General features: G+C 35.5%; 1 protein-coding gene across 9 annotated transcripts in view; it reads left to right on the top strand.

The window, feature by feature from the left end:
- The window catches only part of ANKRD26 (ankyrin repeat domain containing 26), a 74,188-nt gene that overhangs the window by 20,681 nt on the left and 29,048 nt on the right, over positions 1-24,459 (top strand). For 2 of the 9 annotated variants that reach the window (XM_057732814.1, XM_057732812.1), the window contains 14 exons: positions 1,365-1,500; positions 1,801-1,862; positions 3,991-4,084; positions 5,035-5,133; positions 5,752-5,780; positions 5,872-5,944; positions 8,583-8,840; positions 11,291-11,373; positions 12,556-13,665; positions 15,372-15,523; positions 17,767-17,937; positions 19,671-19,704; positions 19,994-20,135; positions 23,971-24,184. In XM_057732814.1, coding sequence (XP_057588797.1) covers positions 1,365-1,500; positions 1,801-1,862; positions 3,991-4,084; positions 5,035-5,133; positions 5,752-5,780; positions 5,872-5,944; positions 8,583-8,840; positions 11,291-11,373; positions 12,556-13,665; positions 15,372-15,523; positions 17,767-17,937; positions 19,671-19,704; positions 19,994-20,135; positions 23,971-24,184 — 2,657 coding nt within the window. The remainder of the gene's footprint in view (positions 1-1,364; positions 1,501-1,800; positions 1,863-3,990; positions 4,085-5,034; positions 5,134-5,751; positions 5,781-5,871; positions 5,945-8,582; positions 8,841-11,290; positions 11,374-12,555; positions 13,666-15,371; positions 15,524-17,766; positions 17,938-19,670; positions 19,705-19,993; positions 20,136-23,970; positions 24,185-24,459) is intronic. The other 7 variants (XM_057732818.1, XM_057732820.1, XM_057732813.1 and 4 more) reach the window with 6 other exon arrangements.

Genomic DNA, 24,459 nt, shown 5'->3' with positions numbered 1-24,459 from the left:
ATTAAATCTTTTCATTAAACTTAAAAATGCTTGTTACTATAATATCCCAGAGATGAATATTTGCATATATTCATGAAAGAGTATATTTTATATCCTTGAAACAAAATGTTGAAATATATAATTGAAAAATTGAATCTCATAGTTTTCTTCCCAGGTCTTGTTTTTATTTTCAAAAGTTCTGAATTCTGTGTAGGCTTGCATTATTTAATTATACCAATTAGTATATTTTACAAATATTTATCTTAACATCATATGCTTTTCCTGAACAAGTTTATCTATTTCTAACCCATGTGTATTTATCCAAATCTTTCTTCTAAGTCCCCTGGGTGCCTCGAATTTGTTAGGCCCCAAACTCAAGACATTGTCCCTGACGCTTTCCTCTTTCCTAACTCTTTGTGAGCTAGTCTGTCATCTGTTTTCCCCACCCTAGTAAATAGCATCACTGAAACACTGAAGCAGGAAAAATCCTGGAATCCAACCCTCACTGAAATCACCACATTCGGTCACTCACCAAGTGCAGTATTTTCTCCTTGTTCACCATTTTTCAGATCTTATTACTATAATTCACTTTATCACCCTTTTCTATACTCTTCTCTAGTTTTTCTCCCCTGTTGTTCATCTTTACGTTGCTGCCAGAGTGACCTTTCTAAAATATATCTGTGACAGTATAACACTGCTGCTTACATAGTGAATACCCGACATGAAGGAGAAAGTTCATGTTCTAGGATGACACTTGCTTTTTTCGGTTTGGTTCTGATCCTCCAGTTTTGTCTCACCGTACTGTTCCCAGTAACGTATTCTAGTTTCCACGACTTGTTGTTTGACCCCTCGTCCTTTTGCTCAGGCTGCCCTTTCTAGAACTCATGTTCCCGCTCTGCACTGTGTCTGTCTTTCAGACACAACCCTTCTTCACAGCATTTCCTGAGCTACCCAGGTACAGCTGACTCTTCTCTCCTTTGTGCCCTTCCTGTACTCTGTTCACTTCAGTTGTAGAGCTGTTAAATGATACTCTTCTGTTCTTATTTTCATGTATCTCTGCCTCTGCTAAAATGCAGAACAGAATTGGTCTTTTATTTATATTTCTGGCTTTTCCCAGGATTACTGTATGATTTGATACATGCAGAAAATATTTGTTGTCTTACTGATAGGTTGAATGGCCAAATGAATGAATATGATTTTTTTATTTTCTGAAGTTAGGTTTTGTTTTTGTTTTTTTTTCTCTTTGCCGTGCCTTGTGGCATGTGGGATCTTAGTTCCCCGACCAGGGCTCGAACCCGTCCCCCTGCATTGGAAGCACAGAGTCTTAACCTCTGGACTGCTAGGGAAGTCCCAGGTTTTTGTTTTATTTTGTTTTGTTTTTATAGGTAGGAGCAACAAAGTCAGAAATTGGAGAAAAAGAAAATGATACTGACACTGATATTATTGAAAGTGCTCCACAAGAGCAAACAAATCACGACAATTTGACTTCTGTTGATGGGGCTCACAAAAATAATAGAAGTGGTAAGTCAGTGAGTATCTGTGCATGTTCTTCTATGCTTAAGAGCTAGTATAAAAACATCTAAAGTGTGTAGCTCCAAATATGATGTCCATTTCTTTTTAAGTATGTTTGTTTTGCTCTTTCTTCAGAAGTATCCCAACTATTAGTAACTTTTTCTTCCTGAAAATACTTCAACCCTCTGAAATTCTTTTCTGCTACTTTATTTTACTGAAATATTCATGCATGGAGATAGACTTATATATGTACTTAAAATGCATAGTGGTAAATGTTCTCATTAATGTATCTGTAACTACATTTTACAGACATGATGTCAGCATTAGGATTAGGAGAAGAGGAAGATGTAGAATCACCTTGGGATTCCGAGGTACTGTCTTCTATTATTATTCTTATTATTTTAAAATATAAGCACTGAGTGATGTTAAAATATAAAAGGGGGGTTGCTTTTACTTTACTTTCTCACCTTTGCTTTTGCCCATCATAATTTTTTCCTTATCTTTTTCACCTGTAATTAATAAAATAATTGTGTGGTAGATATAGTACTACCACATAGTACACTTTGTTAATTTGCAAGGTTCACCTAATGACAAGGCTTAGAAGTCATAAGGAATCAGTTTGGGTTCTGAAGTTAAATTTATCTAAAAACTAAAGCATCATTCCAGGTCAGCCTATGGCCAAATGTATATTTCTTTGGTACATATGGATGTGTAAAACTCCTAGTGAGATTCAGAAGGAAACAGGTTGGATTGTAGTTTTTTACCACTTCAGCCTTGAAAAGATAGTGACTGAGACTTGAAAGTATTATTATGTTTGAATTGTCAAATAGATCTGCAAGGAACATTTCAAGAGAAACAAAAGCATGAGGAATAGTAATAAATATGTGGGGTTATAACAACAACAGTGTGGTTTAGTGATGTTTTAATAAGGACAAACCATTTTGGTTAAACTAGCGTACGTTGAGTACCTTTATTGCAGCCGTACTTGAACTAAGGTAAATATGATGACCTGTTCCAAGGTGACATCTATGGAAAGAGGTAAGAAAGGCCTGATCTCTTAGATATAGGTAGCTGCTGCATAGTGATACAGCACTGGGTTTGAAGTCAAAAGACATGGTCGCATCCTGGTTCTGTCACTTACTAGCTGTGGGATCTTGGAAAAACTTGTCTAACCAGATTGAATGTCAGTGACCTCCTTCGTAAAAATGGTACTGATACCCACTTCTCAGTTATGTGTAATAAGCAGATGTAGTAACAAATGTGAATGCACGTTGTAAACTGTTAAGGGTGCCATAGAAATGTAAGACAGAATGATCACAGTGGCAATTACTGACTCACTAAATGTTGAGGACACTTTTTTAAAACCTGAAAAACAATAAAATGACAGTAGAGTTAAGAATGGGAAAGTTAGAGCGGGCATGTGGGTTTCTCATTTGGAGTATGTTAAGTTTCAGTGGGCTGTTATTGGACATATCCTGTAGGTATAGAGTGCTTTGGTACTTGAGGGTCCTCTCGAGATTTTAAATGTTTTGACCTTAAATAAATTCCTGTCATTGAATACCAACTATGTGCTGGGCAGTTAGACACTGACTGTACCAGCTGAGGAGTTAGGAACAGAAAAATAAGTGAACAGGAATCCTTTATAAGTCACTGTAAGTCTTTCATGTAAAGAAAATGAAGAATGTTAGGTTAGACAACACTGAGGGAGTTTGTAGTTAGGATGAGGGTGGAAGTGGAATTTAGGTGTCAGAAAAGATCTGCGTGTGACAGAACCTGCCAAGGGGAGGATGGGAAGGAGCCTGTCATGTGAGAGTCCGGGGAGGGACATCCTGGACAGAGGGAACAGTGGGTCCCATCTGTTCATCATTTTACTCTCGCATCTTGGAATGACCAGGAAACAGGAAGAGGAGTAACCATCCTTATAATTATTTTTATTATTGCTGTTGTATGTGGAAAAGAAAATGTGCATAATAAGGGCCTGGCACATTTAGATGGCTAATAAATAAATGTTTTTACTCTTCGCTTATTAAACTCTCTTGCAGAGCTATATAACTATATTTAAATTTTTTTGCTATTATTTAAACATAAAAGTTTTTCTCACTACTTTGCTATTTTATTCAACTGTTTTTCCTATCAATAAAAGTTTTATCAAATAATAGTGAGATTCTTATAAGCCCTTGTTTACCTAAATGAAGCAGCTTCTACAGTGTTCTGTTCATACTCAATATGACACACTCCGAGTTTTCTTTTCATGCCAGGTATGTTACTTTAATACTAAAAAAATTTCTGTCCTTAGAAGTATTTTAAATTTATACGAAGTATACTTATTAAAGAATTTGTTTAAATGTATATTTTTAAATGCCCTTATTTTTGTCTTATTTTTAAGTCTAATTGCTTATAAAGTAAGAAATTTTTAAAAAGTAGGGTATTTTCAGGTATTTTCTTAGAAAGGGGTTGGGAAATCTTCATACTACTCATTATTAATAATATTTTTAACAGAGTCTCTCTGAGGGTCCTCCACAGAAGTATGTTGATCATTTATCTGGAGCTGCAGGTCAAAGAGGAAAAAATATATTAAATGAACAAGTAGAAGGTAAGACCAGGATTTTATTAAAAAGTCATTTGACCGAATGTTGATTTAAAATGGAAATTCTGATATATTCTAATAGCCAAATAAAACCAACTGTCAGATGCATAGTGAGGAAAAAGATGAGAAAAGGAGGGAATTTGTGTGTCTTATCTGGTGTCAGCCACAGATTAAATTGAGAGTCCCGTTTAAAGAGCTAAGTTATTAGTTCTATTTCAAGGTACGCTGTGACCTAAGAAAGGTCGGGAAATGAGGAAGAGGAAAGAGGGAATGAAGAGTGAGAGAGGCAGAGGGTACAGGGAGTACATAAAGGAAAGGGAAGCAGGCGTCTGTGGGGGAAGCTGGTAAAGTAAGATAGGTCTTTAGACAAAGGAAGGGTATTTAAATGTGAGATGAATGTGAAGTGAGCTTCCAGCACCAAAACTTGTCAGAGAACAGCTCAGTTTCCCCCCCCCCCCCGCCATAAATATCAGGCATCAAAGATATATGTTGTGTTGGTATGTGTTAGTCAAGTGAAGTTAATCTGAATATGGAAGCATTGGCTGGTTGTTGTTTTTTTTAAGATAGCCAATTTTTTTTGGGCCCTTGGCTTGTCATGTGGGATGTTAGTTCCCCAACCAGGGATCCAACCTGTGCCCCACTGCAGTAGAAGCTCAGGGTCTTAACCACTGGACCGCCAGGGAAGTCCCTAAGATAGCTAATTTTTTAATGACAGTTGTTTCACAAAAATCCTTTTAAACATTAGCATGATATACGAAACCAAACTAATTTTGGAAACAAAGAAATTAATAGGATTCATTCCCTAATGCTAAAATTGTTATTTTTAGGAAATACTACACTCATTTGGAAATATGAAAGATTTTTAATATCTAGTAATTCTGTGGCAGTAAAATTTATTCTTTCCTTTTTGATAATCATATTTCAATATTGAAAACTTATTATACATTATTTCTTAGATGTGCCTTATATACCTTCTTGCGTGAGTGGATCGAGAAACTTTAAGATGGCTAAACTAGAGGATCCAAGAAATGTAGGCATACCAGTAGCCCACATGGGTATGAAAAAAAAATGAATATTTTTATGAACTGTTATTCTACAAGTGTATATCCAAGATGATCGGTTCATAACACTTTCTCTGATGAAAAATGAATTATACATTCAACTGAACTGTCATCCCAACTGTGCACTTCCTAAATTACAGGACAAATTGAAGAACGTGATAAATACTTGTAGTATAATGGTGTAAATGATGTTGCCGTATTGCATTCAAGATATGCTGTTGCATTTACCATCAGCTTTCACATTTATCTTCTTGGGGTCATGATTTGTTCCTCTGATTAAAGATCACTTTTCTCCTCATCAGTCAGCATGTTCACATTGGTCTGTGTGTACTTTTCTATTTTATAAAGTCATTTGAAACATAATCTTATTTGTGAAATCTTAACTGCATGTTTTGTTAAACTTGTATTCTGTTTTTTCTTCAATATCTATAGTGGATTCATGTATCTGTCTTGTTGCTGTCCTGACTTCCCCCAAAAAACAAAACACTAAAACCTAATGTATTCATTGCCAAGGCCACACATGAGGATTCTGCTCAGTACTAACTCTGCTTGAGTGTATAGTTGGCTTTCATATTTGCCTGTAATTGATCCTGTGTCCCTTTTGCCTTTTAGCTTCTCCTGAAAAATATGCTCACTTGACGGTAAAAACTTTTATATTTTTATCTTGAATTATCAACTACGGATTATATCAGATGTACATTCATTAATCAACTTGTTTCAAAACCCATTCAGCCTACAGTTGGAGTGAAGGATTCTGTTCCTAATGAAACAGTAGGAATGAAGAATTTACAAACATGCAGATCAGGTAAATTTCACAGTACAGATTTAACTCTGGAAAGAGTTAAAATTTGTTAACTCTTTAAATAAGTTAAAATATTTGAAATGTTCACAGTCTTCATAGTCCTTATTCTTTCTTTTTTTGCAAATTTAATTGAAGGACTTGACATAAATAAGGCAGATGTTATTGTTGGTATCCATGTTTTGAAAAAAAGATATCCACAACCATAAGAAAAAGATATTTTTAAAATGTAAGCTTTAATCCAGGTGTTTCTGTGTATGTTTTGATACCCTGAAGTTCTGTTTGGAATCTCTGTACTTCTTAGGGATTCTCAGAGGTTAATTATTAGACTCTAAGATTTTTGCAGTCTTCTAAAATGCTTCTTTGAATTCTTTTTTTTTTTTTTTTGGTCAAGTATAGTTGATTTACAGTGTTGTGCCAATCTTTGCTGTACAGCAAAGTGATTCAGTTATACACATATATACACTTTTTTTAATATTCTTTTCCATTGTGGTTTATCACAGGATATTGAATGTAGTTCCCTGTGCAATATATTAGGACCTTGTTGTTTATCTATTCTAAGTGTAATAGTTTGCATCTGCCAACCCCAAATTCCCAGTCCATCACTTTCCCTCCCCCTGCACCCCCTTTGGCACCCGCAAGTCTATTCTCTATGTCTGTCTGTTTTGTTTCATAGATAGGTTCCTTTGTGCCATATTTTAGATTCCACATGTAAGTGATATCATATGGTATTTGTCTTTCTCTTTCTGACTTACTTCACTTAGTATGGTAATCTCTGGTTGCATCCATGTTGCTGCAGATGGCATTATTATTTTGTTCTTTTTTATGGCTGAGTAATATTCCATTGTATACATGTACCACATCTTCTTTATCCATTCATCTGTCGATGGATACTTAGGTTGTTTCCATGTTTTGGCTATTGTGAGTGGTGCTTCTATGAACATTGGGGTACATGTATCTTTTTTGAATTAGAGTTCTGTCCAAGTATACTCCCAGGTGTGGAATTGCTGGTAATTCCATTTCTAGTTTTCTGAGGAACCTCCATACTGTTTTCCATAGTGGCTGCACCAACTTACATTCCCACCCTCAATGTAGGAGGGTTCCCTTTCCTTCATACCCTCTCCAACATTTGTTATTTGTCATCTTTTTAATGATGGCCATTCTGACTGGTTTGAGGTGGTACCTCATTGTAGTTTTATTTGCATAAAATGCTTATTTGAATTCTGACCTTTTCCTAGAGTAAAGCTTCACTTGCTAACATGTCAATAGTATTTCAACTTTTTCGTTTTTAGTGTTATTACTTACACTGATGATCTTAAGCCAACCAGATGTTTTGGTTCGCAGACTGTGTGTGTGTGTGTGTGTGTGTGTGTGTGTGTGTGTGTGTGTCTTTAGTCTTTGATTATTGAATGTGGGGGAAGTAATCATACCTGAATGACAATTTGATAGACACAGTCTTTTAAAACAGTAATTCTGAAAGTTTTTGGCTTTCAAATCCTTTTATATTTTTATTTACTTATTTATTATTTTTTATGATCCAGATATAGGATCCTTTTATACTTTTAAAAATGAAAATTCCAAGAAAGTTTTTAAAGTAGCTTGTATCTATTAATGTTTACTATATTGGAAAATAAAACTGAAAAATTGAAAATGCAAGCACACACAATCATACATTCTATTAGCCATTAGATCTAGGATGTTATCACATATTGTGTCTCTGGAAAACTCCACTGTACACTTAAAACAGAATGACAGTGGAAATAATGTTTAGTGTTATTGTGAAAATAGTTTTGATCTCTTGGACCGCCTGAACAGATGAGTCTTGGGACTCCAGGGATTCTCAGGTGACACTTGAGAACCACCGTTTTAAACCATTTGTAGGGCTCATGGATATGAAATGATAAAGGGACCCTTGTGATGAAATGGGCTTTAAATTTTCACTTTTACGTTTCTTGCTTTTTTCTTTGACTTATCTTAAAAAATTTAAATCTGACAATTTTAGTTTTTTTTTAAAAAAAGGAAAATATTTTTGTTATGTATTCATTTCCTGTCTCATGGCAGTCTGTGCTCTTTGGATCTAGTGTGGTCCTAGACTTATCCTATTTTCAAATGGAAACAATTTGTCATTCAAGGCTATCATTTCTTATACAAATTTATGTTTATTCAAGGCTTAAAATATGAGAAGATATCTGTACGTTGAGGAAGGACCATCTCATTGTAATTAAAGTAGTACTATTCATTAAAAATTTTTTTAAAACCCATGTCTCTAGAACACACAGTATTGTTGTGCATATTTAAATGTAAAAATAAAAAATGGTTAGACAAATTTTGTTAATAAAAAATTCATATGTTGAAGAAACATAATTATTAGTAAAGGTCTTATGGAATACAGGATATGTAGTACAGATTGATGAGTGAATCAAAGTAAGTAATACTAGAAAATTAAAAAGAAAAAATGAGAGACAGTAGTTAACGTATCTATATGAATGGCAGTGAGGTGTAAGATACAATAAGCTGTGAAGGAGTAGTGTATTTGAGGGGGGAGTGGAGGACACAGGACTGCTTCTCTGAGGAAAGAATTTGTACAAGTTAGTCAGATTTGTATTATTATTTAGATTCTAATAAATGGAAACTTTGTTTTCAGATTCTGCAGATTGGGATTCTACTAGTTTGACCCTCAGTAATGAGACCTGTCAAAGAGCTGGGCATTTGAAAGTTGACGATAAATGTCTGTCTGTATCACAATCAATGACCAAAAATCAGTCAACATCCACAGAATTTGGACACATGACCTTAATAGATAAAGAAAAGACTAACATTGGAGCCGTGTTTCTGTTAGGGAATTATACGCTCCATGACCTGTGTGAGTCACAGCTGCCAGAAAACAGAGAAAGCAAAGAAGGTAATAAACATAGAGCACTTAACTGCAGGCCACCTCGGCGTGGCCTCACCGTAGTTCTGACATTTCCAAAATCATTTTGCGGCAGAATCTACTTTGTGTTTACTCCTTTTATGCAGCCTACAGCCAAACAATACCTGTTAGCAAGACATTTGCATTCTTCCTCTGACCAAAGCAACGTGATAAATAACAGAGAAAGTTATGAGAAAGAGTAAGTTCGTTTAGGTTGGTATTTAGCACACACCTGAGAGTGGGTAGCAGGGTTATACTTAGAACTCTGGGACTAGTTGGGAAACCTAGGTAGACTTCTAAAGATTCCCTTCTCAAAGCGTGGCTTCTTAGCTATGTTTTTGTATAGCTCTGAATTCATTAGTATTAATTATAACAATACTCAGTGGAACTAAAAAAGCACCTCCAAAACCAAATACTAAACTCTGTCTTGTATTTTCTGTGACTTTATATATTTTAGAATTGGCTTTCTCAGCGGTGGTGAGAGTCGTTGGGGATTTGCTACATAGTCCCACCTTCTTAGCTGTGTCCACATAGTATATCAACTTGTTATTTTTAATGAATTAATAGTTCACAAGGGATATTGGTTTTAAGCAGTGCTGTATCATTTAATGGAAAGTCAATTCTAATTCTACTCGGATGCCAGTCTATTGACTAACCACATCTAATATGTGTTCTACAGAAATAGCAATTAATTTAGCACCCTTAATCAGTCATATGGTCAGGGCTATAGTAATTAATCATACAGCAGGGTTTTTTTTTTCATTCCTATAGTTTTTTCTTCTCGTTCTTTATCTGTGGAATTAACATTGCATTTACAAAAGGTTCTCAGTTATCTCCTAGAGTAGTAACTACAAGCTATAAACTCAAGGTTTTTTTTTTTTCCTGTTTATACAAGTGACTTGTTTGCTCTCATTTCTCCATGAGCTTGGTAGGTCCAAGAAGCACAGATTCAAACAAAACACTACATGAGCCCCCTCAACATAGGAAGATGTGAAACAGGAAAACGACAAAGTAAATACAAGCAACTTCAAACAATTCATGTAGATCATTTCTCGTCTCAGTTGATAACTTTTATAAAGTGATAAGCAGAGTCTAGTTCTCTAGGAACCCAGGATTCGAGCATTTATTCATTTACTAAAGATTTATTCTGTGCTGGGCCCTGAAAGTTTTATATCCTAAATGTTTCTGGAAACATTCCCTCAGTTCAGGCCTGCATCATATTTTTTTGCATTATTAGTGCCTTCAAATTCGTCTCCCTCAATTTATTTGTATGCCCTTCAAATTCATCCCTCCTGCAGCATTTAGAGTGATCTATCTCAAATGCACGTGTGACCATGAACCATTCTTTACAGCATATTAATGTTCAGGCATCTTAAAATGACACATGAGGCTTTCATAATCTGACTTCTCCCTGACTCTCCATCCTTCCCTTTCTGTCTGTCCTTTGCTCTGGAATTCCGAACTGCTGGTGAAGCTCTCCTCAGCTATCCCTGTGTTTTACACAAACATTTACCCTGTTGTATGTATGCTTCTTTCCCTGTCTTGCTGCAGCCTTGCATGCTCTCTCCCTTTCCTGCCCTCTGTTCCCTTGAATCTGACTGACCTCAGTATGTGTCTCAGCTCAGGCATTATCTCTAGAAAAGCCATTCCTGACACCTTTTATCTACATTCTTCTTTAAACTCCAGTGTCTAGTACTGAGCAGGAACTCAATAAATAATTATTGAGTAAAATAAATAAAGACTGTTTATACAAAGATGATTTTAAGAGCTTGTCCTCTACAGTCTAGGAGCAAAGAGGATAGACATGTGAAGAAATAATTTACAGTTCAGGTGATGAAGATACACTAGAAAAATCTATAAAGTACTAAGGTAGCTGCAAGGAAAGAGATACCTGTTTATCTGGGGAAAGAGAGCTGTAATCAAGGAGGACTTCACAAAGCAGGCTGACTCTTAAAAGATGAAAAGAAATTTGTCAGAGGAGTAGAGGAAAACATTTCAGATTAAGGAACTGATAAAAGCATTAAAAGTAACAGTAATTTTGGAAACCATGAATAACGTTGCCATTGAAGCTTGGTGTGTTGTTAAAAAGGTACTGTTACAAGGTGGAGAATAGAATATATTGTGAGTTTATATGTTTGTCCTGTATTTTAAAATTTTGTTTGGTTTCTAATTGTTTTGTTCATTGATGTTTGGTGGATGAATTTGTGAACGAATCTTTGAGATGTTTGTGTGCCTGTAATCTGGTGACATCTGTTATTTCCCAAATGGTCGTTGAAGTTTTAGATAATTAGAAGTATTTCTTAAAGAAGTAAATATTCAGCTAAAGATTAAGCTTAATTTAAACTGTCATTTGATAAAATGTTGGTTTTTATCTATTTTTTTATGAAGCGTATGTCTTTTATCTAACCTTTCTAAGCAGTTAATTTTAACTAAACATATAGATTTGCCAGCAAAACTAGACTTAGGAATGACATCAGAGGAAGAGCAAGAAAGGCTTGATGGAAGTGAAAATAACCACTCACAGGTATGTAAAAATATAAATTTAAACTTCTGGTTTAATATTTTTTTCTATGCTTTAACAACAATAGATTTCAAATGAAATTACCTTTTGAAAGGTAATTTCAAAATTCAACCAAAATTAGCCTTTAGAATTGATAGATGATAATTTAATACTTAGTTTTTATAGCACTTTAATTATAAAACTTAAAATATTGTTAGAGTCTATGATAATTTATAGTTAAACTTTGTCTTTGGAATTGAGGCAAAAAAATTTCCTGAGTATTGTTGGCTTCTTCCATTTTTATAACTTCCTTACATGATAAGGAAAATGATATCAAATATTGAATCATATGATTAAGTAATTGAAATTATGAACAGTATAACAAGGATGGTCCTTGAATTAGATTCATGTAAGGAGAAATCATTCCCAATGGTTCAAAATTTGCAGTTTCAAATTGCCAGTCACTAATGCCAGGATTAAAGCTTTATTCTGTCTTGTGCTCTGTGTGTAATTGACGTCAGGATCTACATTCAGGGAGAGAAAGGGTCATCCAATGAATCTAGTTGCTTATTAAGAGAATCAAACCTTCCAAAATTGGACCTTTGTTGTTAGGGTACAATCAATAACTTTCTAATTTATTTCATTTCAGGGTAGAAAATCAGTAAATGTTATTAAACAATGTTTTATCCACTTTCATTAGTGGATATTAGAATATGATATAACTGGATGCAAGCAGGTAATATATATTGATGTATAACACTATCAAAGTATATAATTTGCATTAAAATTTAGGAATTTGTTCCTCTTTCTGATTGGTGTTAATTGATTTTAGCTTCTAATAATTTAAAGTTTGTGTATTCTCCAGTTGTTAGTCCTTAAAAAAAATTCCTTACATGCACTGTAGGTACTCATTACTTAGGTATGGTGGGGTGAAATATTTCTAAGTGAGGAAGCCTTTGTAACATTAAAAATCATCTCCTAATTAATTTTTGATAGATTTAACATATATGAATTGTTTAGTTCAAACAGTGACAAAATTGGGTTTGTGAGTTCATGTTTTTCTCCTATTTTAGGCTAAGGCAAGTTATTTTTCGCTTCTTAATTGTAATCCAGTGATTTGTGAGTAGCTAAACCTAAATTAAGAAGTTTAACAGTTAAATTTTAATTATTTTCTAATTTTTCTTTATCCATACTCGATTACTTAAGGATAAAGTTATTTTACAAACATGTACCCTGACAGAAAAGACATCAGAAAATCAAATCAAGCCAATTAATCTTCCACTTTCGCATCTGCAAAAAATGCCTCAAGAGCCAGAAATGGGTGAGGAGTGTGATAGAGAGGACAGATCCGTATGTTCAGGAATTCCTTGTGTGCAGAAGTGTGAGGAAATGTGGATCAAACAAGGCAAAATAGAGTGGAAACATAACTTAAAACTCATCACAGATGAGTTAAAGCAGAAGTTCGGTGAAATTTGTAAAAAATACAAAATTACCGTTTGTCCTGAGGAAGAGCCAGTACATGATAACTCTAAAGAAGGAGCAAACATAAAGGAAATACCTTCTAATTTGACAAGTAATATATCTGATTGTGAGGAAAAAGATGCATTTGGAGTGTTTGTCTCTCTAGAGTTCCAAGCATTTCCTGAACAAAAAGAACCCAGTCTGGAAAATGTTCTTCCATCTTATTTAAACTCTGGGTCCCAGGGACACGCTTGCCAGTCATCTTCAAAGCTTTATTTAAATGAAAATAAAGTAGACTATCAAAGCGATAAACCAGACACTGAACATGTTTTTAATAAAAATGAGAGTTTTTATAATGATTCAGAAAATAAAAAAGTAAGGGACCCGGCAGTCACATTGGAAATGAAACAAGACCAAGAGTTTGATATGCGAATGTTACAAAATATGAACCAAAATACCACAAATTGGAAATTAAACATCGGACATATACCTCAGTCCAGTGATCCCAAAAGACTTTTTGATTTGTGGCTTGCCCACTCCAATGAGATGAAACACATGATTCAAATAAAAAATCAGGGTATTTCTGCTGCTACAAGTACTTATAAGAAAACCAAACCAATGCAAGACTGGTTCCAGAAGCCATTGCCTGCACATAATTGCAGTGCTAATAACTATAAAAGCATGGAACCTGGATTAGAGAATGGGAGTTCTTCTCCACCGAATAGCAACAGAACATCTGAAGTGTGTCTGAATGAAGAATTACAGCAAGATATGCAAAGGTTTAAGAATGAGATAGGCATGTTACAAGTAGAGTTCCTGACTTTGGAAAAAGAGAAAATTCAACTCCAAAAAGAGGTAGAGGTTCACCAATTTGCTGCTACTTTGTTCTTTCTCTTTATCAATGATCTGATCTGATTTTCCACTTATGAACCAAATGGGGTCAGCTAAATAGGTAATTGTTTAGAAATAGATTATTTCTGCCATCTAAATACTGGGAAAGTTTTTGTTCCTTAATCAACCTGAGTCTCTCTCTGTCAGTCTTTCATCTGGACTGGGAAACTAATTTAGCTACCACCATGTGACCTTCTGAGACAGAATAAGCACAAAGAAAATTGCTTAAGAAATATAATAAGCTAGGGTATTTTTTTAAATTTGTTGGGTTAAATATAAATTACATTTCCATAGAATGGGAAGGAAGCAGTGACTGAGAGAAGGGCCATAAACACGTATTCCCGCCAAACTAATCTCTCTATTATGCTTTAGTGTGTGTGATCTTCTCTGCTTTACTCAATCTCTTGGCACTTAGAATTCCAACATGGCCACTTCAAGATATTTTTAATAACAAATAAATGTACTTCCAACATAGTCTTTAATCACCACTCACAGATGTTTCTGTTGAGTCAGACTTTTACATTATGTTGTTCCATAAAATGTGGTAAGGTTTGACATGTATCATTTTATCATATAGGTAGCATAAACCCTCCGCAAAAAAATTTGTTATTTATCTCCAAAGGAGAAAACTGAGTTTTGACGTGTGGTGAGTTTTTTTTTTCCCCTCCCAGTAATAGATTTTTCATTTGTTTGTTTGCTGTTTTGTGTAAGAGGTGCATTGACTGAGTTTTAAAGACAGACAAAAATCTGTAGATGTTCTCCTTCAAAAGAAAAAGGAGATGAGCCCTACCCCTAACTGAGGCATTAAATTACTTTGCCAAAGTCACACTTTTAACTTATCTGATTAATTTGATGAATTTATTTGGTGATTTATCAGATTCAGGGTTACAGTATTGTATCATCTCTTTTGATGCCATAAAATGCCAGAGAATGCCACCTCTGGGGCTTTGGAACCACAAAACATTTAACCTTGCTTGATTTTATTCCCATTATTGGTAAATAGTGGGGCTAAAGTAGATCGTTACTTCTATACGCTTTAGCTATAAAATTTTGTGGTTATTGAATGTGAAATTGGGAAGTGTAACTCACTTTCCCAAATTCCACACTAACAGTTCATCAGTTTCACTCTGCTCCTGTGTTTTGGTAAACTTTGGTTCATATATTTTAATGAACACCATCACTTTTTTTTATATCCCCAGGATCCAAATGAAAAAAGAGTTGTAAAAGTCGGAGGGGGAAGAATAGCTTTAGTGCAGAAAGAAGAATGTTTCTTTTTTGCTACTAAAACACCAAGGTGTCACATCCTCTAAATTTGGCTGTTTAGTGCAAAATCCAGGTGGTAAAGACCGAAGAGGACAAATTTTGTGTCTTTGTCTCTTTATTTCTCTATCTCTGCCAGTCAGACGGGGAAGAGTGGATGTGAATAGTTCAACAGCATTAAGAAAGCCCTTTTTGAAATTTTTGAAACTTTATTTCTTTTGCTCAAACAATCAGAAGCAGAATTTACAAAAATTTCAATGACTTGTAATGATAAAATTAAAATAAGCACAAAAATATTTTTATTGCTTAAAACCAAGGCAAACTCTGAGTCAAATATTTACTGAAAGTAAAAGGTCCTTATAATGAATAAAGTGATAACACTTATCCTTAGTGTCAAACTTTCATTAAAGGTTGAAGAAGAAAAGAAGAAGCACAAAGGTAGTGAAATGGAAGTATCAGAAAACATATGTGATGCTGATGATAGTAGATTAATTCAACAGAGAAAGAGCAGAAAAACCAATAACCAGCAGTTTCCTACTGCAGAGAATGAAGATTCTGATAGGTAAGCCTATATCAATATTTAACAATAGGTAATTGTTATTTTCCTATAAAACAAGTTCTCATTTGAGCTAATGTTCATAATTAACAAATTTTATATTTTACTAGGGTTATAGTTATTTTTAATACTCTTGTCCTTTAGCCTTAATACTAGAGTTAGTTGGTTAACACACCACCATATTACAGTATGAAGAGTATTCTGGATTTGACTGTATACTTACCTTTACCAGTGTGTTGTATATTTAAATATATTTTATGTTACTAATTAGCATCTTTTCATTTCAGCTTGAAGACTCCTTTCAACATTTCTTGTGAGGCAGGTCTAGTGGTGAGGACCTCTGTCAGCTTTGGTTTGTCTGGGAGAGTGTTTCTCTCTCCTTCATTTCTGAAAGAGAACTTTTCTGGATAGAGCAGTCTTGGTTGGCAGTTTTTTTCTTTTAGCACTTTGAATATGTTGTCCTGCTCTGTTGAAATCCATTGATAGGGGGTTCCCTAAAATTTACAGGCCTCTTTACTCTTGCTGCTTTTAAGATTCTTTCTTTGTCTTTGATTTTTGTTATAATGTCTCCTGGCAAGGATTTCTTTAAATTGAGTTTGGTGACCTGTGAGCTTTAGGAAATCGGCTGTCCAAATCTCTCCCCCTGTTTAGGATGTTCTCAGCCATTTTTTCTTTCAATAAGCTTTTTGCCACCTTCTCCCTATCTTCTCTTTCTGGATCTGCAATAATTTATGAATTATTTCTTTTGATGGTGTCTGGTTTCATGTAGGCTTTCTTCACACTTTTTCATTCTTTTTTTCTTTATTTTCCTCTGATTGGATACTTTCAAATCTCCTCTCTTTTAACTCACATTCTTCCTTCTGTTTGATCCTTTCTGCTGTCAGTGCTCTTCATTGCATCTTTCCTTTTATTCACTGCATTCTTCAGCTCCAGAATTTCCATTTGGCTCTTTATTATTTCTGTTTCTCATTTTGTTTGTGTATTATTTTCCTGATTTTGTTGGGTTGTCTTTCTGTATTTTCTTCTAGCTCAGAGTTTCCTTAAAACTAATATTTTGAATTCTTTATCAGGTAGATTGCAGATCTTCATGTGTTCAGGATTGGTTACTGGAAGATTATTGTGATCCTTTGATGGTGTCATGTTTTCTTGACTTTTCACGATAGTTGAAGTTTTGCATTGCTGTGTTTGCATTTGAAGTAGTAGTCACTTCTTCCAGTCTTTAATAACTGCCCTCTCCAGTGTGTCCAAACTTGTGTTTTTTCGTTCCAGTGGTGTGCTGGAAGTTCTCTGCTGGAAATCTGGATTTCCACAAAGGCTCTCTCGTCTGTGGGCGATTATCTAAGACAGTGTTTTCCAGGGGTTCCCTGGTGATTGCTAAGACTGGCTGGAGCCAGTTCATGGGCCTTGCAGGCTCCACAGCTGGGATGCGATCTTTGTGTCTGTTACCTGATACTCGGGTGGGCAGGGCTCTTCCCAGGTCCCGTGGTGTATGGTGCCACAAAGCCACTTTTGTCTGTGGATGGATGCCAAATTGTTGTTGTTGGTGGAGGGACACAATGAGGCACCTCTTTTTTAACCATGATGCTGACATGTGTTTTAAAAGTAAACTTTTCCCCCTGAGATATTTCCTTGATTTCTTCTTTCATGTTATATGTGCCTCATGTTATTTAAAAAAATAAATCATTTAAACTAAGCATTATTATATTTAAAAACAAAACAAAAAATATAGTACAAATTTAATTATTATTCCCATGTCTAAGAGTCATTACTTTTAGGCAGTGAACTCCAGCTTTTTAGAGCAGCATTTGAGGTTTTTCAGAATTTCTTTCCAGACTCATCTCTCTACTTCCTTCCATGTATTTTTGTACTTTTCCTTCCAAGTTCCTAGGAAACACCTAGATGCCATGTGCCTAATCTTTGTGCTCATGTTCTGGTATGTAAGTAGAAAGATTTTCTGCTGTTTCTTTTCCTTGTGACCTCCTCTATCTCACCTTTTCTGTAAAGCCTTCCTGTGTTCACTTATAACTTTCCTATGTCAGCTCTTACATATCACATTGTATCACAATTGTATATCTGTTTTTGAAGCAAGAATTTATATTTTCTTGCATGTGGGTAGTACTTCATAACTGATTTATGAATTAATAAATGATTTAAGATGGGTGAGGGTTGGGATTTTACAAGAATTGTTCTTTTATTCTTTATCAGTAGAATTATTAGAAAACATTGGCTTTTTTATGGATTTTTTAAAGTAGTGGTCCTGGGGTGCATATGAAGGAAGTAAAGAAAAATGAAAGTGGAAAATGGACATCAAAAGAATGTGTGATTACACCAGTGTTTGAGAGGGCCGATTCACTGACTGGTGGTCTGCTACAGGTGAATGATGACAGCAGTTTAAGTGAAGTAGATCAGGATGATGCCAGGTAAAAATCTACAAATTCTTTCTTTCTCTGTGAAGAAATATTAGCACTGAATACTTTCTCTGGAAATAGAACAGCATAATATAGTGTACAGGCCAAAACAAGAGGATTCTCAACTATACCAGACAAACACTGCTGAAAGGTTAAGATGAGGACAAGTGCCTTTGACCAGAAGTAGCTTCAATAAATGGTCCCCATGGAAGCTGGACTATAGTGAATAAGTGTAAACAGCTCCTTAGGGAATATTTACTGGGAAAGGCAATAGAGAACTGGACGGGAACTGAAGAGGAATGTGGAGATCAAGGGAGTTTTCTTTCTTTTATTACATTAAGATGGGTGTTTTTAGGGTATGTTTGTATGCTTTTGAAAATGAGCCAGTAGAGGATGTATTTATTCAGTTTAATCTTGTTTGCATTTCCAATGTTAGAAAGCTTAGTGATTGTATTACATTATCTTTAAAATATTATAGTAAACTAATTGTTCATGAGTAGTTTTATGATAAGGACTTGTTCACTGGTTCTGAAGTGTAATATTCTTATATAATTGAATATGCAGGTGATTACTTAAAAGTTATACTATCATATGTAGATTGTAAAAAGTTATAAATATGTGAACACTTAGGTGACACTGAATGGAATTTAATCATTCCTTGATGACTCTAGATGTTATAATGTCTTTGACAGTATCAGCATGAGTAGCTGTGGTTTTGTAAGGTACTCTAAAACATCAGATCGTATTAACTTCATAGATGATTAGATTCCAGGGAATAGGGGAATATTTTGTTTATATACGATAGAAAAATAAACTGTTGACAATCTGTGACAGATTACTGCTTTTGGATTGTGAAGTTCTAAATTACAAAAGCCATGCTTCCTATACCAAAAGTGTCATTAACACATATTGGGTGCTCAATAAGTATATCTGAATGCATGAATAAACAGCTGAATGTGTGAGTGAATGCCTGTTGATGAATTTCTTTACAGAAAGCAAATCTTTATGGAAAGTAGATTTCCAGTAGTGCCTAGGTCTAAAGTCTTTTTATTTTTAAAAAGTATATGTAAGATTCAGAAATTGTTACTTATAGTTATAACTAGACATAGAATAATAACAGACTCATTTGCTATCATATTACTTAAAAACACTTAAAAATAAATATAACTTTCTCAGCATATTGTGAAACACAAGTGTTGAAACCAGATTTCCTAGGTTTGAATTCTGGGTCTGCTGCCAGCTTGCTTCCTGTGTAAAGGACCTAATGTATTACTGATCTCCCAGAATTGTGAGGATTAGAATGCCTTTAAGGCATGTAAAGTGCTTATAGTGATGTAGAACAGTTGCATAGTAAGCCCTCAAAAAGCTAATATCATGATTATTCAAAAAGGGTTTCTTTCATATAAAGACTTAAGTAATACTTTCCAAATAGGTTCTAGTGTCATAAAAGGTAGTTTTTATTGAAAATGACAATAGCAAAAAAAACCCTGGTGTATTTCTTCCTATCAAATAATGCAAACTAACGTTATGTTTTCCTTTGATTGTCAACTTGACCTAATTTGATGCTCTGTTAATATTATTATGGTACATTTTCTTTGTCCTTTAATGTTACTCTTTGTATTTATTGTTTAATCCCTTTTATAGAAAATTAATCCCCAATGTAAAGATTTTATATAAAAGAAAAGGCTTACATATTCTTTGTACTTTATTTAATATTTGCCTGAAAAGAATCGTTTCCTTTTTAGGCCTGCAAAGAAAACGTCTAATGAAAAGAACAAGGTATAGTAAAAAAATTAATTATAAAAAATATTATCCTGTAGTAAAAAAAAAATACTTTGTAAAGGGTATAGTGGAAAAATAGAAAATCTTCCTTTGTTGTAGAGACATTTACTTTGAAAAAATAACTTACAAACACTATTGATAAAGTTATCCTTTTGCAAAAAATCTGTTCTTTTAAGAAGTGTCTGTGTTTTTGCTTTAACAAAGATAGATATTTATCACCTCTGTGCACTTGGTATATTTTATAAGTATTTTGGGGACATTGTGAAATAGTATTATTTATTTGTAGGTCAAAGAGCAAATTCATTCTATGGATGACCTTGATGACTTAACTCAGTCATCTGAAACAGCTTCTGATGACTGCCAGTTGCTTCACTCTAATTATAAGAATTCCATGTTGCTAATTGAACAACTTGGCCTGGAGTGTAAAGGTAGGAACGAGGTATAAATAGAAAGCCTTTTTGTGTATCCCGTAGTAATATCTGCACACCTTGTCTAGTACTGCTCTATAGAGCCAAGGATATGTTATAGTGCTCTTCATCTCAGAAGTATATTTTGTATTAAAATAAAATGAGAGTTCCGCAACTACTGAAGCCCGTGCGCCTAGAGCCCATGCTCTGCAACGAGAGGCCACCGCAATGAGAAGCCCGTGCACCACAACAAAGAGTAGTCCCCACTTGCCACAACTAGAGAAGGCCCATGTGCAGCAACGAAGGAGGACCCAACACAGCCAATAAAATAAATAAATAAGTAGATAAATAAATAAATAAAATAAAACGAGAGTTAATATATACCCTCAGCCAAAGGCCTGTGTTAATTCTCACTCACTGTACTTTTTGTTGACTCCCCTTTTCTTCTATGCCTTCACGCAAGGTCAGGGTATCATTATTTCCCTGCTAGAATACTGAAATAACCTCAGAACTTCTTTCCCTGCCATTCTACCTCCTGGAGCCTTGGTCTGCACTGCAACTGTAATTATTATATATTTTAAAAAATTCAGATCTCATCATGTTACCCCCTTGCTTAAAATCCAACTACTGCTTCTTTTTGCTATGTGGTTAAAGGCCACATTCTTCTAGCTTCATCTTGTTTCATTTTTTACCCTTCTTTCCACATGAATTTTAGAATCGGCTTGTCAGTTTCTTAAAAAAGTCCGCTAGTCTTCTGGAAATTAGATTTGGATTGTGTTGAACCACAAATAAATTAATTTGGGGAGAACTGACTTCTTAACAGTATTGAATTTTCAACCCCTGAACAAAAGTTTGTTTCTCCATCTATATAGGTCTTCCTTGATTTTCTCAGTAATATTTTTAGTTTTTAGTGTATATATAGATCTTTCCATGTTGCATGAGGTTACCTGTATTTCATATTTTTCAGTGCAGGTGTAAATAATACATTTTAAATTTATTTATTTATTTGGCTGTGTTGCGTCTTCGTTGCTGCACACGGGCTTTCTCTAGTTGTGGCAAGCGGGGGCTGCTCTTCACTGCGGTGCGCAGATTTCTCAGTGCCGTCGCTTCTCTTGTTGCAGAGCATGGGCTCTAGACACGCAGGTGTCAGTAGTTGCAGCATGAGGGCTCAGTAGTTGTGGCTCACAGGCTCTAGAGCACAGGCTCAGTACTTGTGGCACACAGGCTTAGTTGCTCTGTGGCATGTGGGATCTTCCTGGGCCAGGGCTCCAACCCGTGTTCCCTGCATTGGCAGGCGGATTCTTAACCACTGCGCCACCAAGGAAACCCTGCTTCATATGTTTTGAAGTTATTAGGTGCATAAACATTTAGGATTGTTATGCTTCTTCTTCTTATTTTTTTTTATAAATTTATTTATTTAATTGGCTGTGTTGGGTCTTCGTTGCTGCACATGGGCTTTCTCTAGTTGCGGCGAGTGGGGGCTACTCTTCGTTGTGGTGCGTGGGCTTCTCATTGTGGTGGCCCCTCTTGTTGCAGAGTGCAGGCTCTAGGCACGTGGGCTTCAGTAGTTATGGCACATGGGCTCAATAGTTGTGGCTCATGGGCTCTAGAGCACAGGCTCAATAGATGTGGCGCACGGACTTAGTTGCTCCGTGGCATGTGGCATCTTCCTGGACTAGGGCTCGAACCCGTGTCCCCTGCATTGGCAGGCGGATTCTTACCCACTGCAGGATTGTTATGCTTCTTATTAATTGACACTCTTATCATTATGAAATGATCTTGTTTATTGCTGGTAATACTTTTTGCTCTAAGGTCTATTTTGTTTGGTATTAATATAGCCACTCTAGCTTAGCCTTGTTTTGTCACATATGAGTGTGGTATATCTTATTTCCAACCTTACTACAAATTTATGTCTGTACATTTAAAGTGCATTTCTTATAGATGGCATAGTGGGTCTTGCTTTTTAATCCAGTCTGACAATCTGCTTTTTAATTGCGATTTTTGGACTGTTTTCATTTAATGTGATTATTGATATGGTAGGTTTTAATCTGTCATTATGCTGTTTGATTTCTGTTTGTCCCATCTGTTCTTTGTTCCCCTTTTCTTTTTCTGCCGTATTTAGATTGAGTAATTTTTATGATTTAGTTTTCTTTCTTTTTTTTTGGTTTATTAACTGTAACTCTTTTGTTTTGCTATTTTAGTGGTTGTTTTAGGGTTTACAGTATTTTACTTAGGGTTATCACAGCCCATCTTCAAGTAATATTGTTCCACATCATATATAGTGTAAGAAAGTTACTGTAGTTTACTGCCACTTCTTCTCTCCTAGCCAGAGCCTCCTGGGTCTGTGGCATTACAGTTTTCATTAAGTTTAGAAAGTTGTTGGTCATTCTTCTCTTCAAATATTTTTTTTCTGTCCCTTTCCTCTGCTTCTTTGGGGCATTTTATATTTAGCCACGTGATGTTTTCACCCAGTTTACTGATACCAAACATACTAATCTTTTATTTCATGATATCTAACATGCATTTATTCTCATCCAGTGTATTTCTCATCTCTGACATAATAACTTGCATCTCTGTAAGTGCAATTTGGTTTTTTCAAAATAGCGTCCATGCCTCTACCTGTCATTTTGAGCTGTTTTGGGATATAGTTAAGTAACTTGTAAACAGTGTGGTTCTTTGTACTCCTGCATCTACGATTTGTTAGGTGCATGCAGAGCAGCTCTCAGTGCAGGCCTGATTATTCCCGCTGCTGAGGCAAGACCTTCCTGACGACTCTGTTCACTGTCCTGTGAAGTAGGAGTTTTTCCAGCCTGGCCAATGGGAAGACGGTATCCCTGAGCCTGAGTGAGCACTAGGCACTGTTTCCTCTACTCTTTTCAGATGGTTTTCCCCCTGGTCTTGAGAGATTTCTCACACACATGCACTGTTTATTACACTGCTGAATACCCAAGGGACCTCTCCGCAGGTCTCTGGGATCCTTTCTCTGTTCCCCTCTCTCCTCTCCAGGATTCTGACCTGTGATCTCTACCTGCCTTGGTAGACTCTCAGCTTCATCACTTCCACTCAGGGAGTCTGGTGGACTCTACTTCAGTTCCTTCTCCCTGTGTCATGGCCTGGAATTTCTCTCAAGGCAGTGTGAGCTGGGGTCTTCTTTAGGCTAATGTCATGTGCTTTCAGGGATCATTGCCGTTCATTGCCTGAAGTCCTTTGTCTTGAAAATCACGTTTTTAGTGTATTTTGTCTGTTTTGTTTTTGCTTGCTCCAGGTAGGAAGGTAGATCAGTACCTGTTACTCTGTTTTGGCTAGAAGCAGATGGCAGCAGAACTTGGGCACAGGCTGGAGACTGTCCACAGTGTTCTTCTTCCTCCTTTGTTTCCTGCTTCCTGCTCATCCTTCATTTCTCAGTGTGGCATCTCTTCCTCAGGGAAATCTTCCCTGGACCCGATCTACAACAAGCCCTGTTATGTGATCCTAGAACTCTCTTTTCTTATACTATCTATCTGAGTTTATAATCATTTGTCTTTCTCTTTTACTAGACTTTAAGCTAAACAAGAACCAGGAGTCTTGTCTGTTTTATCTGCAGTGCTTAGTATAACGTCCACATTTAGACATTCAGTATGTATTTGTTCAGGGACTTCCCTGGTGGTCCAAGTGGTTAAGACTCTGCGCTTCCATTGCAGGGGGCACAAATTCAGTCCCTGGTCAGGGAACTAAGATCCGGCATGCTGTACGATGTGGCCAAAAAAAAAATGTATTTGTTCAGTATATGGATGAGTGAAGGTGAAACTGCACAGTCCTTTCTACACAAAAATTACTCACATGTTTTATTTCTATCTTTGTTTTCTTCTGAATACAGATTCTGTTAGCTTATTGAAAATACAGGATGCAGTTCTTTCATATGAAAGATTAATAGAACTTAAAAAAAACCACTGTGAACTACTTACAGGAAGAATTAAAAAAATGGAAAGTAAGGTTAGTGGGCTACAAAAGGAGCTATCAGAAACAAAGGAAGTGAAATCACAGCTAGAGCATCAAAAAGTGGAGTGGGAACGAGAGCTCTGCAGCTTAAGGTATTGGATGTCTTGATTTTAAAGAAATATTTGAACTGTTTTTATTTACTTTAATACTACAGATATATAGAAGTTTTGTAACTGCTAACTGATCTTCTGGGATTTTACAGGGGAGAAAAGTTCATTAGTGTTGTGGAGTATGAAATTCTTGGAAATAATATAGCACGTTCTGAACAGTGAATACTTCTACTAATAATTTAATGTATATTTTTCCAAATCATCATTTTCATGACCATGCAGAAGTCCACCATATGGAAGCCTTTTTTTTTTTTCCA

Source organism: Hippopotamus amphibius, chromosome 4 (genome assembly GCF_030028045.1).
Source record: "Hippopotamus amphibius kiboko isolate mHipAmp2 chromosome 4, mHipAmp2.hap2, whole genome shotgun sequence".
Classification (NCBI taxonomy): Eukaryota; Metazoa; Chordata; class Mammalia; order Artiodactyla; family Hippopotamidae; genus Hippopotamus; species Hippopotamus amphibius.
Note: the sequence above shows the minus strand (reverse complement) of the source record. Positions and strands in the feature narration are given on the sequence as shown.